General features: G+C 44.6%; 1 protein-coding gene across 1 annotated transcript; it reads left to right on the top strand.

Moving 5' to 3' along the window:
- Positions 1–6,040: 6,040 nt before the first annotated feature.
- LOC148017711 (uncharacterized) lies at positions 6,041–8,575 on the top strand. The gene is made up of 2 exons (XM_087662199.1): positions 6,041–6,192; positions 6,310–8,575. The coding sequence occupies exons 1-2, from the start codon at positions 6,183–6,185 to the stop codon at positions 7,251–7,253; spliced, it is 954 nt and encodes a 317-aa protein (XP_087518325.1). The 5' UTR covers positions 6,041–6,182; the 3' UTR covers positions 7,254–8,575.
- The last annotated feature ends 8,400 nt before the right edge of the window (positions 8,576–16,975 follow it).

Below are 16,975 nucleotides of genomic sequence, written 5' to 3'. Positions count from 1 at the left end.
GGTAAAGTCCACGATCAATCCTAAAGGCTATTTTGACCTTATCTCCTGTCCGCATGCGAATTTGATGGTAGCTAGAGCGCAAGTCGATCTTAATGAAAAAGCATGCCCATTTAACTCATCCAACAAATCATCAATCCGTGGGATGGGGTAGCGGTTCTTCACTGTAATTTTGTTCAAATCTCTGTAGTCAATGCACATGTGAAAGGAGCCATCTTTCTTTTTGACTAAGAGGACAGGGGATGCATAGGGGAAAGAACTCGGTTCAATGAAACCCATCTCCAACAACTCCTTGATTTGCTTTGCAACCTCTTCACGCTCACACTTGGAGAGTCTATAGGGGGGTTTGTTCTCACTGGCTTGGAATGGGGCTCTAGGTCAAGTGGGTGGTCCACTTGTCTCTTGGGAGGGAGGGATGTAAGCATCTGAAATAAGTCATTGTATTCCTCAAGTAAGGCCTGCCATGCAGAGTCATGAGCTACTGTGGAGGGCTGATCAAAAGTGCCCTTATTTAATTGCAAAACAAAGATTTGTGAGCATTTCTTAAACTCCCATTTGAGTTGCTTTGCTGTAATGAGCTGAAAATCAGCATGATCTCGAACTCCCTCTAGGTGGATAGGCTGTCCATGCACCATAAACTCCATGTAAAGCTAAGAGAAGTCCATAGCAATTTTCCCCAACTGTTTCAGCCAATCACAGCTCAATACAACATCAATGGGGCCCATATCTAGGGCAATTAGATCAACCAGTGCCAGATAATTTTTAGCCAGGCATAAGGGAACTGCAAGACATACATGTGTGTTGATTTCTTCTTCTCCATTTGCTACTTGGACCTTCAAGGGGTGGTGTAATGCCATAGGGGTACATTTCAACCGATCAATGGTTGATTTATGGACAAAACTGTGAGTGCTTCTACTATCCACAAGGATAAAAACATGCTTTCCATTGATACTACCTTGAATGCGAAGGGTACTGGGGCTGTGGGAACTCGTCCAAGCATCCGAGGAGATCGAGCAAAGGGAAGTGGGAGGTGGGTGGGATGTTAAATCAAGTATTTGTGAGGGAGCACCACCCGGGTCAAAGGGAAACCCATCCTCCGGGTCATAGAACTGCTCATGATCAACATCCTCCGTGGGCTCAACCTGGTCAATGGCAAGGCCATCCTCCTCATTGTGCCAATCTTCCATGACATACATGCTATGAACTTTAACCTTAGCTGTCTTGTATGGGCATTTGGAGGCATGATCAGCAGTGTACTTATCTCCACACTTAAAGCTTAGGCCCTTTTCTTTCCATTCCTTCACAACATTTGGGGAGATGAATCGTTGACTGCTGGATCCATGGGAAGGTGATGTAGTGGACCATTTATTTTTAGCAGTAGAGCCCGATGCTGTCCTAAAGTGCCCATTTTTCTTTCAGCATGGAAGGTGGGGTAAGTGGGTACTTTGGGGTTGTTATTAGGCATAGAAATGCCTTGAAAACCACCTATGTATAGGGCTGATCGTGAAGGGATGAGGGGAGGTCCAACAGCTTGCTGAAAATGCTCATTCTTACGGTACTTTCTTGCATATCTCTCAACCAATTTGATTGCATCAAACAGTGTAGTAGGTTTTTGGGCCATGACATCAGCCGATAGACTCAGTTCCAACCCATAGATGTACTTGTGCAATTTAGCATAATCACTAATGCTTTCCACATACATGGTCAAGTTCATGAACTAATTTGTGTAGTCACGTATAGTGAGATTACGTTGGTCAAGAGTGTACCATCGTCTTACCAACCATTCTTTTTCCATAGGGGACACAAAAACTTGGACCATATGCATTTTGAAATCTTCCCAATCAATGAACTGTTGATTCTCCTAATTGATATAGTGCCACCAAGTTTGGGCAAAACCTTCCAAACGCAGAGAAACAAAAAGTATTTTCTCATCATCAGTGCGGGGGTAGATGTTGAAGTAGGACTCCAACTTGGATGTTCATTTTTCGCAGACAAAGGGATCTGGAATGTCTATGAAGTAAAGCTTGGGGAAGTGCCTTCGTAAACAAATGCAAGGTTGTCTTTGGTCTTACAGTATTTCACATCGATGGTCTCATCTAGAAGCTTCTCCCTAATGAAGTGGTGATGTAGCTTGACGGAGCTAAGAGTAAACGCGATGGATAATACACACAGAGAGTTGAGAGCAGTTGAAAGGAAAGTGAGCATGACACCTTTGATATTCGATACAATGACTAGTGTATCTCTTTAGGTTTTCGATAGATATATATGAAAGTACAAATGTGCTAAGGGTGTATTCACATCCGTGCACATATAAAAGGCATGATGGCCCTTTATTCCCAACAACCTCCCACCTAAAGGCAATGTGCCTTAAGAGGAGAAAAGAATCAGCTAAGTCTAGGTATATACAAAGCTAAAATACATATACCTATCCAACTCCCATCATTTGTCGGCAATGAGCAAACCGCTCTGTTGGAAGACCCTTCGTGAGAAGATTTGCAAGATTATCAGATGGTGAGGGGGATTGCCCATTGTACTTTGTTAGGATGACCTTTTCATGTAGATCATAGGGGCCATGCTGCCCATGAAATCCTTGCTGTCCATGCAGGCCGTGGTGGCCATACATGCCCTGCTATCCATACATCCATTGTGGTGCATTAAGCCCATGTTGTCCATTATAACCATGCTGTCCATGATTGCCACACTGGCCATTTGTATCATATTGTCCTTGATGGGGCTGATTCATATGGGGTGCATGGGGGCTCCTATGTAGAGCGGGTGAAATTTGACCCAAGGTGGGAGAAGGCCTCAAGTGAATGTTGCCGACATGGTGGACCGGGGAATTCAACAGGGGCTCATCATGCGTATGAGAGGGTTCCCCGATCTCATAGATAGAAGGGGAAATTCCCTTAGCGCCAAGTATACCATGTGGGCCATGCGACGGTTCCTGATGTGGAGGACGTCTAGACTCATGTCTAGAGTCATTGGTCTTCTCTTGGGATGAAGCGGTCGCTAACTGTGCAACAAGAGCAATGAGTTATTCCAAGGTCTGTTGAGTCTTTGAGTTTGAGATAGCCATGTGCTTGATCGTTTCATCAAACTTGGACATCATTTGGCAGTGGTTGGTGACCATATCATTGTGGCATTCCATATGACGGAGCTCATGCTGGCAGAGGGTGTGATTGAGAAGGGTATACAAGTCTATTTCAGGCATTTTCTCTTGTGTGTCGCCATGATAATCTTGCGCCGAGCTTGGTTCCTCATTCATGGAGGTCCGGGAGTCTCTAATCTCCCTCTGGAGTTCCTCTTGGGCCTTGCTTTTGCCTTTCTAGCCAGCCATCTAGATGCAGTCCACAAGACCTGCTATCAGTAAAAAGGGCGTAACTCTTTGTAGGAAACTTCGATTGATGAGGTTTCAGGCTCAAGATGGAGGGGACAACGGCCTCTTCAAGATGAGCTATTAACCTTTATGATAGAAAATGATAAAAAAAAATTGTAAGGGGTTTACAGTGCCTGTCCTAGAGCGGTCTGCATCCTGTCCATAGTGACCCTAGTGCACAAAAATGGGGATAACTTTCACACCGTAGCTCCGATTAGGGAGGTTTTTGATTCAAACCAGAGAGGACGATTCAAACCAGAGAGGATAAATTTTCTGCAATGGGATCTTTTTGACAGTCCTGCAGGACTGTGATAAAAAACACTGCCTGTCCCTTAGTACCAATGTCTTACATGGATAGAGCATAGCCCAAGGGGCCTGATCTGCCACATCAATAGCATCTTGAGTATACTAACATAATCTCGAGCATTATTACATACCCATCAACTCTGCCATTAATGCATAAGTACATTTACTGCCATACATCTCCTTTGACTGCATGTACTTCAAGTGTCATACATGGGTGCCATTAGCATTGTGGGGTATCCAAGAAGGATCATTGGGACAGGGGAGTGGAGCTCATGGAAGTACTTGCACCTGCATACAAATATTGGGCTCTGGATCACCGGGAGGTGGGCAAAGTTTCCCCCGGGCCGGGTTGTGTACCCCTTCAGGGTCTTAAGTGGTAAGAGAGGGTCACCTCTCTTTTGTCTTACCACCTCGCTTGGCATTTGCCTTTTTTCTCAGCCGAAGTATACATGGTAGACATTTTTAATAAGCAATCAGCATGAGATGCATTGAAAAGAAGACATTGGGCCTTTTCATGAGATGCAAGGAATGATAAAGGTTGGGGTAGGGGTTACCTCGGCAGTCCAGTGACTCATTGGCTGCTACTTACCCAATTTACAATGGCTATTGTTAATCCAAGATCACAAGACAAGGTAGGGGGTTAATGTCAGCCATTACAATGAATTTCAGGAAGAAGTATGATGCTTGCACACAAAGAGGATTGAACTATTAAACCCATGCAATCTTGAATCTCTCCAACAATGGATTAAGCTCAGCAAGTGGCTAAATTGAGAGATTGAGATCAGAATGGCATACCTCTTTAGTGCTTGGGAAGACCGTTGAAACATGAATCATCGTGATACCGCTTGCTCCCTTGATCAAGTCCGGTTGTTGGTTGGGCATCCGTGGAAGAGTACTTCAACATTTGAATGCTCCTACTAATGAAGAAGGCTCCCATGCTTATTCCCAAGCTTGAGCTTCAAGAAAGGGAAGCTTCAAGTGAAGCTTTCATGGCTGTTCGCAAAGCTCCCATGCATGCTAAACTCAATGTCTTCATCCAAGCAAGAGGAATCATCACGGGCTGAAGGGCTTGTAGGGTATGAGCTCTCAAGGTTAGGGAAGGCTTCAGCTTGAAGAATCCATGGCTGCCCCAAATTGTATCAAACAGTCCAGCAGTTGTCCATCTTGAAGGTTGAATCTCAGGATTAAAATGCCAAGGGGAAAGAGGAAGATCAGCTGAATCAATGCCCAAGAGTGGCAGGGAGTAGCTAGGCAACAATGGAGGAGTGGCAGGGTAGCCAATGCAAAATGCGTCAAAAATTACGGGGCTGTCCTACAGGCCTTCTGGGCAGCAACGCCCCCCAGTCCACTACTTGATCAGTAGCTTGGGGGGTTAGGGAAGGAGTCATGGGGCTGGTTGATGTCAGGGAGCACCCTCAAGTCAAATCTTGGGGTTTCTTTGGGCTGGCAGCCATGGCAGCTTGCAGGAGAAGAGAGAGAGAGAGAGCTGGGGCAAAAACTGACTGAGGTTTTGCCCTCTTCCAACTCATGGGACTCTAAACTTGGCCTAGAACCCTTAAAATTTGCATGAAAAGAAGTGACAACCTGTTATTTTAACCATTTTACCTCCAAATATATATGAGTCTCCAACCATAGCTCATGCTTGCTCCAAAAAGCTTGAGTTAACTGCAGTCCTTCTTGCTGTACCTATATTGAGTAAGTAGGGTTTTTGGGATTTGAAAAGGGAGAAAGGGGAAAGAGGAAAAGGACCAAAGCCTGAAGCTCTGATACCACTTGTAATGAAAGAAGCTGAGAGGAGAGAGAAGGACAGCTGAGGAGAGAGAAAGAGAACAAGAAAAAGATGGAAGAAGACTATAAGAAGAGAGAGAAAGAGAGAAAAAAGGAGAGAAGGAAGGAGGAAGCCATGGAAGCTGGAGATGAAGGTGAAGAGTATGATCTTGATAATAACTGGTTGTCCTAATCTGGGGCTCTTCCACCTTAAATACCCCGGTCAGTGTGACGGGGTATCTAAACTTTAGTCGGTGTGTATCCCGCTTATTACAGTGATGGTGTGTGCTTGGCACTGCTCTTGTCTCCTATGTGTTCATATTCGTACAATATCGCCATTCCTCTGCCCTCCATGCCATCAACCTTAAAGGGTTGCATGTCCTTTGCCCCTCACACCTGCTCTTGCAACGTGGCTTGCCTTTGAGAGAGAGAGAGAGAGAGAGAGAGATCATTGCAATGATTCAGATTACCATGCTTCTTATTTCTATGAGAGAAATCGTTACAACGATTGGGATGAGTATCTTATATATATATATATACAAATTTTTATTTTGATGTTTCTTATTTTATGTGCTAGGGAAAGAGGCCAAAAGAACTACGCCATTCAGGGTCGGTATTAGGTAAATGATCCAAATACAAGATACGAGACGAGATAAGAGAACAAAACGGCGAAAAAGGATTTTCTAGTTCGTTTGGTTGGTGAAATCCCATCGACGATACTGCTAATGGTCCCTGCATGATCTCTGGTAAGATCGTCCGCTTAATAATCTGTTTTGCAGCAGCAGATAGACCTCACTATGCAGGTCCCTCTACTACTCGCACAACCGTCACGGCCATGAATTTATGCTGCCTTTCTGTCACAGAAGGCCCTTGGTTCAATCGTGTCGCCAAATCCCCCTCATTGTCATCCTCTCACAGACACGATTTGCTCTGCCTCGCATCTTCGGACAGGCTGCGACGCACCAACAGCACATCGATGGACGAGAGATGTACGCAGAGTTCGATTCCTGACCAGAGGAATGGTTCTGCTGTGATCTCCGATCGCCCTCAGCCATGGAATCAGCCTGAAGCAGAGCTGTGTGCAGGGGGCCGGAGTTGTGTGACAGTGGAAGACCTCGGTTCGGTTGCCGCACTTGCGGATTGGCTTATGGACCGGCTTCCTCCAGGGAACCAACAGATCTCCCAGTGGGGTCGGATCCCGGGAACAAAGAGATTGGCAAATCTATGGCTAGAGCTTTCACAGGGGGAGATATCATTGGAGGACTCAAGGCCCCCCATACGCACAGTGCATGTTGCATGTGTCAAGATAATCAATGGATCAGGAAAAATGCTACTCGAGGCACATCAAGAAATGGCAGATGGAAGCATCCGAGAGAGGAACAGACCTCTGTCTGAAAAAATGAAGCCAGGAGAGAGTGTTGAAGAGGCCTGCCTCAGGGGTATACACGAGGAGCTTGGTTCTGAGCTTCAGGCAGTCCAAAGTGTGACAATGCTGCAGCACACGTATAGACGAGAGACACAAAAGCGCGAGTCATTTTCCTACCCGGGTCTGATGACTTGCTATGTGTTGCACCATATGGAGGCACTGGTAAAACATCTACCTGCAGATGATTTTGTAACTGATGAAAATGAACTTGTTGAGGATATGGGGGCTAATGAGAATTCATCCATGACCCCTGTTTCTGGACAGCAAGTGACACCCATAAACAGGAGCACTGGTGCTGGAGAAAGTGCAGTTGGTGTCAAAAGGCACTTTTGGAAATGGGTCCCTGAAACACTGGATTTTGTACTTCCTACACCAAGTTAGGAGTTGCCTTGTAGGACATGTTGGGTTCATAATTTTGCTGATATATACACTGGGGTCGAGTGTGAAGTTTTTTACTTGTGTTTTATTGCACATACTGTTTGTATTTTATCGAAGCTATTGGGAATGATTGGTTTCCATGAGCTATCTTGGACAAGGTGATTAGGTCATGTTGTATTATACTTGCAGCCTGCTAATTTTTTGCCCCTGTTCATCTGAAACTGATGTTTGTTATCATTTTCAAATTTGTGTCCGAGGTGTATTCTTTGGGGAATAAGGTGTCCCTTTTGTTAAAAGACTATGATAGTTATGCCAGAAGGGAAGTGCAATAGTTCTTCGGTTTGTACCAGACAAGCAGTTAATCTCTAGAAATTATGCCTATTCTGAACCTACATCGAAGTTCCTACCTTGTAGCAGTTTGTAGCGGTCTTGAATGAGCATGTTCTTTCTAGAGTTACTGCATCTGCAGAGTATGCAAGGACATCATCCTCAATGAGGTGAGTGTAAGTGTCCAGAGAGTGAATGTTTACTGTCCATGCACAACAGTATCAGATTGTGGGGTGCAATAAATTATGCATCTTTCTCTCATTCAGAAGGTCATGTTTTTGGGCTTACTCCATTTTTCTTGCATGAAGGTGGTGTTCTTGATGCTCTTTTCAACCAGTAGCTTCCTATGAATACCTTATTAGATTAGTTTCTGTCAACTGTAGAGCAGGGGATGCAACTTGCAAGAATGTAGCAGAAGGATGTGCAGTCGTGGCAGCCAATGTCAAATGTAAATTAGTGTGCATTAATAGCTCTACCACATGGCTCCTCATCCTTCGCATGCATGCATGCGATAGATAAGAGGCCATTGCAGGAGGAAGAAGAGGTGGAGAAGAGACTGCAGACTGACGGCGGCAAACGGATGGAGTTCCTGCAAGCAGTGAAAGAATGTCAGGTGGATATGGTAGAGGTATGAACAAACCTGTTACAATGAGTCCCATGGGAGTGCTGCTGCGGAAGGCTGAAGCAGGCCGACAGGCTTTCAAGGTTCTTGTTGTTAGCGATCAGAGCCGTGAGGCCGGCAGTCGGACTGTACAGTCGGACTGCCATGTGGCAGTCCGACCTGTTCCTGTCAGTCCGCTGCATTTAATGCAGCCGACCTGCATTTTCTGGTGCCCAGGTTTTTGGCTATTTATAGCCGAGTTTTCAGTCTTCTGTCCACACTCTTCTGCTCGCAGATTACAGGCTGAAGGCTCGCGCAGATTCCATCTCTGTTCGCAGATTTCAGACAGGAGATCGTGCAGATTGCAGCGGACTTCGAGGTGAACAGCAGGTTGCATCATCGAGGTGGAGACACGCAGTCCAGCGCACTGCGCCCATGTATATATCTGCATATCTTTGTATACAGCACACTTTATACAACAGATCTTCATCTTCCACTGTCTCTTTCTCTCTCTTCTCTCTCTCTCTGCGTTCTCTCTCTCTCAGTCCTACGCTTCCACACCGCTGCACTCTAACATGGTATCAGAGCAGTGTTGAAGGGCTGACTGAGGTTAGAACCAACCTGAAGAAGAGTTTCTATCGCGACACAAGGCTGCGTTTTCAGCGTTTGAGGGCAGGCAGGAGGGCTGCGCCTCGGAACAAGGCTGAAGCGAGCGTGGGCGTGCGGGAAAGGAGTCCAGGTGGTGGACTTGCTGCTGTTTGATGAGGAGGAAGTTTGAGTTTTCAGCTTTCTAGTGCAGGTTTTGCTTTTTCATCGCCTCCGGCGGGTGAAGAAGTTTTGGGACGCGGAAGAGCCCTAGTAGGCTGTGTTTTCACAGTTAGAGGGGGCTGCTTTTGTGTTTGTGAAGGCATTACATGTGAAGATGTCTATCGAGATTGACTTGGAGTTCCAGACGATTATGGACCGGAAGGTGCCTTACCAGCTCTTTCCACAGATCAGAAGCTCGATGGCGACAACTACCGCATCTGGCGTGTGATGATGTTGGCCATCCTTGAGTCCTACGATTTGGCGGAGCTTGTACAGGAGGAGATCGACCGGTCCTCGGTGAGAGATGAGTCCAAACTCTCTTCCGATGCTCGTGTGGAGTTGGCCAAGGCACAGTCTCACTGGGACAAACTGAATGCCAGGATTCATTCCTTTCTTTTTGTCTTGTACTACAGCCGTGATAGCTCACATCGAGCACTTCACAGTGGCTCGGGAGATATGGCTGGAGCTTGATAAGATGTATAACCGGATGACCCTTATGAAGCGGGTTTCGTTGGAGGTTCAGATGCAGACCTTGTCCGTGAACAAGTCTTCTTCATTGCGGGAACACATCAACAAGCTTAGACAGCTTTAGATGCAGGTTTAGAATGCAGGGAAGCCGATTTCCTCCGAAGACATGGCGATCACACTCTTGTCCTAGTTACCGCCACGATTCGGTGCTTTCTACTCCGCTCTCATTGCTTCGGGGCGAGAGTCCACTCTTCGGTGGGAAGAGTTGGTTTCTATGGTCTTGGACCAAGAGGAACAAGTGAAGGGACATAATGCTTCCAAGTCGGAGACACTGACAAGTCAAGCCTCTCAGAAGAAGGGGAAGGACCAAAAGAAGAAGAAGAAGGGGGATAACAAGTCAAAGAAGGACAATGACAAGGATAAAGAATCCACATGCCATATTTGTGGAAAGACTGGCCATTGGAAGAAGGATTGCTCTGACAAAGATAAGGACACCAACAAGGACACGAAGGATTCTGGAGTGGTGGTTGCACCCTCATCAGCTGCATTTCTTCATCTAGCTGTCATTGAGGACTCTACACCGAATGCTTCTGATACTGCGATGACGGCTCCCCAGGCTCGAGAGTGGATCGTTGACAGTGGTGCCTTTCGGCACATGACTCCTTCATCAGATGGTGTTGCCCAGTTGCGACCTTCGCGTGGGAAGATTCTCATTGGAGATAGCTCTTCAGTGTCTATTGCCGGACGGGGTGAGATGCAGCTTATTCTAGATGGCCGTGGTGGTACCCATACCTTAGAGGTCTTGCATATACCAGGTCTAGAGTATCATCTTCAGTCAGTTCATAAGATTTGTTCCCTTCGTCTTATGGTGGAGTTTAACAGTGATTCGGTGCGAGTCCTTGATCGTGGGTCAAGGAAGGTTCTCTCATCAGGATATGAGGAGAACGGCATCTACAAATTGAAGTCTTCTACCGCCCTCTCTACTCTTCTTCTTACCTCTCAGATAGAGTCAGAGCTATGGCATGCTCGGTTTGGTCACCTTAACTATGATTATCTTCGGAGGGCGTCACGTGGATAGCTTGTTTGAAGGTTACCGGATATAGTGGTGAGCCAGCAGCCATGTGTCTCTTGTATTCGTGGGAAGCAGCATAGGGATGCCATTCCCCACAAAGCTTCGCGGCGGTCTACTTCACCGATGGAGCTTGTATCTATGGATCTTTACGGCCCTACGAGGAACGAGTCCTTGCGCGAGAGCTCCTTCATGTTGATCGTAGATGACTACAGCAGGATGACATGGGCCTATTTCTTGGCATTGAAGTCAGAAGCTTTCTCCCACTTCAAGGATTGGCTTCTCTTTGAAGAGAACCGATCGGGCCGGTGATTGAAGACCTTGCAATCCGACAAGGGTGGTGAATTTGTTTCTAATGAGTTTACTCGTTTTTGTGCATATAAATGTATTCATCAGGAGTTTGCTAATACCAACACTCCTCAAGAAAATGGCATCCTTGAATGGAAGAACCGAAGTGTGATCGAGATGGCGCGCACCATGATAGAGCACCGACAGACACCTCAATTTCTGTGGGCCGAGGCTGTGGCTACTGCAGTCCACATCCTTAATCGATCCTCCACTTCGGCCGTTGATGGGATGACACCTTTTGAGACTTACTTTGGGACGAAGCCTGATGTTTCTTATTTTAGGGTCTTTGGGTGTGATGCCTATGTTCACATTCCCAAGGCTCATCGTGATAAATTTGAAGCAGCTTCCCGAAGACAGGTATTTGTTGGCTACAGCTCCCAGTCCCAAGGCTATCGTTTGTATGATCCCGTCAAGCGGGATGTGTACACCAGTCGAGATGTGCGGTTTGTGGAGGTTCCGGCCATAGCAGCGGGTGAGGAGCATCCCGTTCTTGGAGATCCAGGGGAGAGTTGGGCTCCCGTGACAGTTCCTTTGGAGCCCGCGTCTTTTGATTCAGATTCTGTTTTTGATACAGAGTCTTCTATTCCACCGGTCACCCTCGAGGAGTTACCACCGGTGGATATCCCAGAGTCTTCAGCTGATGGAGCGAAACGAGGAGAGGTCCGGCCTCCTCCTCGTTGGGCCCGTGACGCACTCCGTAATTCAGGGATCGAGAGGGTCCCTGAGGAGTGGGGACCGCAGGATGGTCCGCAGTGGTCACAGAGGCATTAGGCACATTCTACGGAGCTTGTTTGCTCTAACTATTGTTTGATGACCCGTGTTATGCAGGATTGAGAGCCCACCTCTGTGAAGGAGGCTTTACAGTCCGCACCATGGAAGAAAGCTATGGAAGCCGAGTTGGAGGCTATTGAGAGGAATGGCACTTGGTCACTCGTGCCACGTCCCCCGAAAAAGAAGGTGATTGGCATCAAATGGGTCTTCAAGACCAAGTATCTTAGCGATGGTTCTTTGGACAAGCACAAGGCTTGCCTTGTTGCTAAAGGTTTTGCACAGCGCCCAGGAATTGATTGTCATGACACTTTTGGCCCCGCTGCTCGTATGGCGACTATTCGAGCTGTTCTTGCCTTGGTTGGCCATAGGAGATGGCTTGTCTACCAGTTGGATGTGAAGTCGGCCTTCCTTAATGGTGATCTGAAGGAGGAAATCTATGTAGAGCAGCCTCCTGGCTTTGGCTCTTTAGATGGGAAAGTCTACAGGTTGAAGAAGGCCTTGTATGGCCTCAAGCAGGCTCTGCGTGCATGGAACGAGAAGATTGATTTGTTTCTTCAGTCCCAGTTGGGATATCGGCGTTCTAAGGCCGATCCGTAGCTTTATGTACACACTTCCGAGGATGGTTGTGTGCTTTTTGTGTTGTATGTTGATGATTTGATTGTCACAGGTGATCATGCACAGAAGGTCCAAGAGACGAAGGCAGCTTTACATCGGACGTTCGAGATGACAGACTTGGGTCTACTCCATTTCTTTTTGGGCCATGAGATTTATCAGTCTCAGAGGGGGATCTTCATCTCTCAGCAGAGATATGTACAGGAGCTCTTGGTTTCTTTTGCGATGGAGGATTGTCGGACCCTTTCTACTCCTATGGATCCGAACTGGAAGGCCACTTCCCATTCAACTTCTCCCACGGCGGATGCTTCCCGCTATTGTCAGTTGATTGGATCATTGATTTGGCTCCTCAACACTCGTGTTGATCTTTGTTTTGCTGTTGGGCTTTTGGCAGGGTTCATGAGTGAACCTCAGACGGTACATTGGCAGGCTGCCCAGAGGATACTTCGGTATTTGAGGGGGATATCTGATTTAGGGATTCATTATCCAGCAGGCACATGTGGTTCAGATCTTGTACTTGCAGGTTGGAGAGACTCGGATTGGGCCGGTGATGTGGACCACAGGCGGTCTACTACAGGTTACTGTTTTACCTTGGGTGCATGTGTTATCTCATGGAGTAGCAAGAAGCAGCCCACGGTAGCCCTTTCATCCTACTGAGGCGGAGTATCGGGCCGCGTCTTCCACCACCTGTGAGGCTGTGTGACTTCGGAGATTGTTGGAGGAGCTTGGCTGCCCCCAGACTCGTCCTGCTTTGCTGCAATGCGACAATGAGAGTTACATTGCCTTGGCACGGAATCTTGTTTTTCATGCCCGGGCGAAGCACATAGAGATCCAGTACCACTTCATCAGAGAGAAGCTTTTGGATGAGACCATCACTGTGGAGTACTGCAAGATGGAGGACAATCTTGCAGATTTGTTTAAAAGGCGTTTCCCCAGGCCCTACTTCAAAGACATTTCAGATCCCTCAGGCTTCTGTCCCGCCCAAGCTCTGAGAGGGGGTGTTAGCGATTAGAACCGTGAGGCCGGCAGCCAGTCGACTGCAGTCGGACTGTACAGTCGGACTGCCACGTGGCAGTCCGACCTGTTCCTGTTTGTCGGCTACATTTAATGCAGCCGACCTGCATTTTCTGGCGCCCAGGTTTTTGGCTATTTATAGCTGAGTTTTCAGTCTTCTGTCCACACTCTTTTTCTCGCAAATTACAGGCTGGAGGCTCGCGCAGATTCCATCTCTGTTCGCAGATTTCAGACATGAGATCGTGCAGACTGCAGCGGACTTCGAGGTGAACAGCAGGTTGCATCGTCGAGGTGGAGACACACAGTCCAGCACACTACGCCCGTGTATATATTTGCATATCTTTGTATACAACACACTTTATATAGCAGATCTTCATCTTTCACTGTCTCTTTCTCTCTCTTCTCTCTCTGCGTTCTCTCTCTCTCAGTCTTACGCTTCCGCACCGCTGCACTCTGACACTTGTCTCCTTATTTTTACATAAATTTTCGAAATTGCTAAGGTGCAAGGAAAGGCTGAAAGCTTTGAAATTTGGAGACCAGCAGGTTGAGACCTCGAAATCCCTCGCAAGTTCGAGCAATTGAAATTCTCGAGGCAGACAAAGAACTTCAAATCCCTCCAAGTTCCATCAATTGAGATCCCCTTTTAATTCCATCAAATCAAGGCTTAATTGATTCTAAATATTTTATAAATCTTTTAATGTTTTTTAAATCATTATTTTTTTCCCTTAACGTTTTTTGCTTGTGTTGTGGTTTCTTTTTGCTTTTCTCAACAATCCAAGGATTGCTTGGCTTGGCTTGGTTAAAACCATTACATTGGGATGGCATTGAGAGAGAGAGAGTGTGTGCGCGTGTGTGAATGAAGGATGGATGGTGACAATTATTGATTACCAAGCACAAGGTAAGCAAAGTTGAGATCCATTTTGTCATTGACTTTATTTGCTTCGTTGATTAGTTGGAATTTGTTTGCTTTGTTGATTTCGTACTTGATTCTATTATTTAATTCGTTGATTAATGGAAATTAATTAATCAAATCAATTACAAATCAGTCTAGTCAACACTACATAGTATGTTAGTTGAATTAAATTGTAGTATTGCTAGGTGGATTCGTAGTTTGATTTTGTTTTGGTTAGTGATTAGATTGTTTTGTTAGTTTGATTAATTAGTAGTCTGTTGTGTTAGTTTGATTTCATTTTGTAGTGATTAGACTTCTAGTCTATGTCTATTCTATTATGACTTTCTCTCTTCTCTCTTAGACTTCTTCATTATAAGTGGTATTAGAGCTTAGGTTCTTGGTCCATTTGATTTCTATATTTTACTTCAGTAAATCCTAGGTAGCAAGTACATTAGACACATGGCAGCTACTCATAGGCCATCTACATGAAGCAAAGACTATCTTGGGAGCTTCGACAGGAGTTTTGGAAAAGTTTGGCATCACCATGGCTAGAATAGCAAGGTTGATCAATTTTCAGTTATTCTAATAAGTGTTTTTGAGAAGGCTAACTGGGGTTAGATAACTTGTAAGTTGTGACTACTTTTGAAAGTTATTGTCTTTCCATTTTCTTAAGTGTTTCTTCCGCTTCTATGGAGGATTCAACAAAGATCTCTTCGCATCTCTCAAAACTTGGCTTGTATCAAGTATTTAACATTAAAATCAAGTTCTAATCTTCATTCTCTTCAAGGTCATAACCATTCGCAAACAACATTGAGTGGATTGGAGCAGGAATTAGCTCTAAAAATTGTAGCATAATTTTTACATTGTTTTAGGCTTTATCAAAGCTTCAGCTCAAGGTTTCATGGCAATTGTTATTTCTTTCTCTCGAGGTATATGTTGAGTCTTTCCTTTTTCCAGCTCATTCCAGCTTGCTCTTGGCTTTTTGAGGAGCTTCCTAAAGCTTAATTGAGCCTTGTTAAGTGCTTATTAAGTAGAGAAGCAGCCATTTTATTCATTTTGAGTGGATATATAGCATGTTATAGAAGTTGTGGATAGCTATGGTATCTTGACAACACTTTTATATTTTGGCCATAACTTTTGCATACAAGATGAGATTTAGGTGTTCTATAACTACAAACGAAGAGCACAACGATAGCTATAGTGTAAGCACTCACAGAGTTGATTCTATGTATTTTTCAGCTTTTTGTTTCACACAATAGAATAGTTTTGGTTTGGACAGCAAATAGTGAGCTCAATTATGCATGTTTAATGTCTCATTTGATGCTATATTAGTGCCCAGATGGTATGGTTATGCTTTGAGATACTACTTGGATTATTTAGAGTTTGATTAGCTTAGTTTTGTAAAGGTTTATTGATATCATAACAATTTCGACAACAAACATATAATAATGAGCTTCATGCTTTGAAGGCTTATTGGGCTTACATGGTATTTCAGATATGCTACATATCTGTCGTAATATTTAGTATTGATGTATAAGCCCAGATATGGTTATGATATGCTTTGGTATTTGGATTTGAGCTACATTGATGTACTTGGGCTTTGGTTAGTTGCTTTAAGCTTTCATGCCTACTTATATGTATTGCAGCTTCATTGGACACCTATGCTCCTGGATATGTTTGTGATACACTTGGGGTTCCCATATATTGTGATGTATATGTCTTGAGCTATACTTGCTCACTTTAGATTTTGGGTTCGCTTCTAATGGGAGACATATATTTTCTTGGCAGAGCTTTCTTTGAGCCAGTGGGACTCTTGATTCATGTATATGCTCTCTTGTATGCTATTGGACGTGTTTGTGATACACTTGGGCTTGCCAGATATTGTGATGCATATGTCTTGAGCTTTACTTGCTCACTTTACATTTTGGGTTCGCTTCTAATGGGAGACACATATTTTTTCTTGGTAGAGCTTTCTTTGAACCAGTGGGACTCCTGATTCATGTATATGCTCTCTTGTATGCTATTGGACGTAATTATCTCCCATTGTGGATTGATTCGATTCTGTATGCTTTGGGCATGAGCATTCACCTCAGTATTTTGTTAGTGATGTATATGCTTACATGATGTATGATTAATTGATACTTTGAGTTTGTGACAGTCTTTGATACTGATGGTATGCTTAGTCATTGCTATTTGAATTCTTTACATCCCAATTGCCATTCAAATATTCTTGGTAGTAAGCATTGATTATCCATAGTTGGTTCTTATTATACTGTTGTATTTATAGAGACATAATTACTATTGTTAGTATTTTTTATGAAACTAGATATTTAGATTTGACAGTTTGTTACTTGCAATTGGTGGATAGCTCTCTACTTTGGTATTTTTCCTAGTTGAATTTTGAGGCTAATTTACAATCATTTACAACTCATTCTCTTGGGATTTTAATTGGTATATTGTCAATATGGTTGGTTCTTTGAATGATAGTGTTAGTTTAATATTGAAAAGCTTAATGACACTAATTTCACCTATTAGAAGACGTAGGTATGGTAGGTACTGGTTCAAAAGGACTCTTATGTTATCATTGTCTAAATAAGTTTATTTCAATGTTGTGGCACTTGAGGATAATGCTTAGTTATAGAAACACATACAATCTTTATGATAAGCAAAGTCTTGCTTTACAGATATATGCATGAAGGAATATACTAGTGTTGAAACTCCAAGATATGAAGGGTATCTTACTTACAGAGAAGATAAACAAAAGAATATGAATGCAGTCCGTACTTCTCATGCATTGACTGTTAGGGGCAGACATG

The sequence above is a fragment of the Lygodium microphyllum genome, chromosome 21 (genome assembly GCF_053477565.2).
Source record: "Lygodium microphyllum isolate KBCC chromosome 21, Lygodium_microphyllum_v1.1.10, whole genome shotgun sequence".
In the NCBI taxonomy this organism is placed as follows: Eukaryota; Viridiplantae; Streptophyta; class Polypodiopsida; order Schizaeales; family Lygodiaceae; genus Lygodium; species Lygodium microphyllum.
This window is presented reverse-complemented; position numbering and strand designations above follow the sequence as displayed.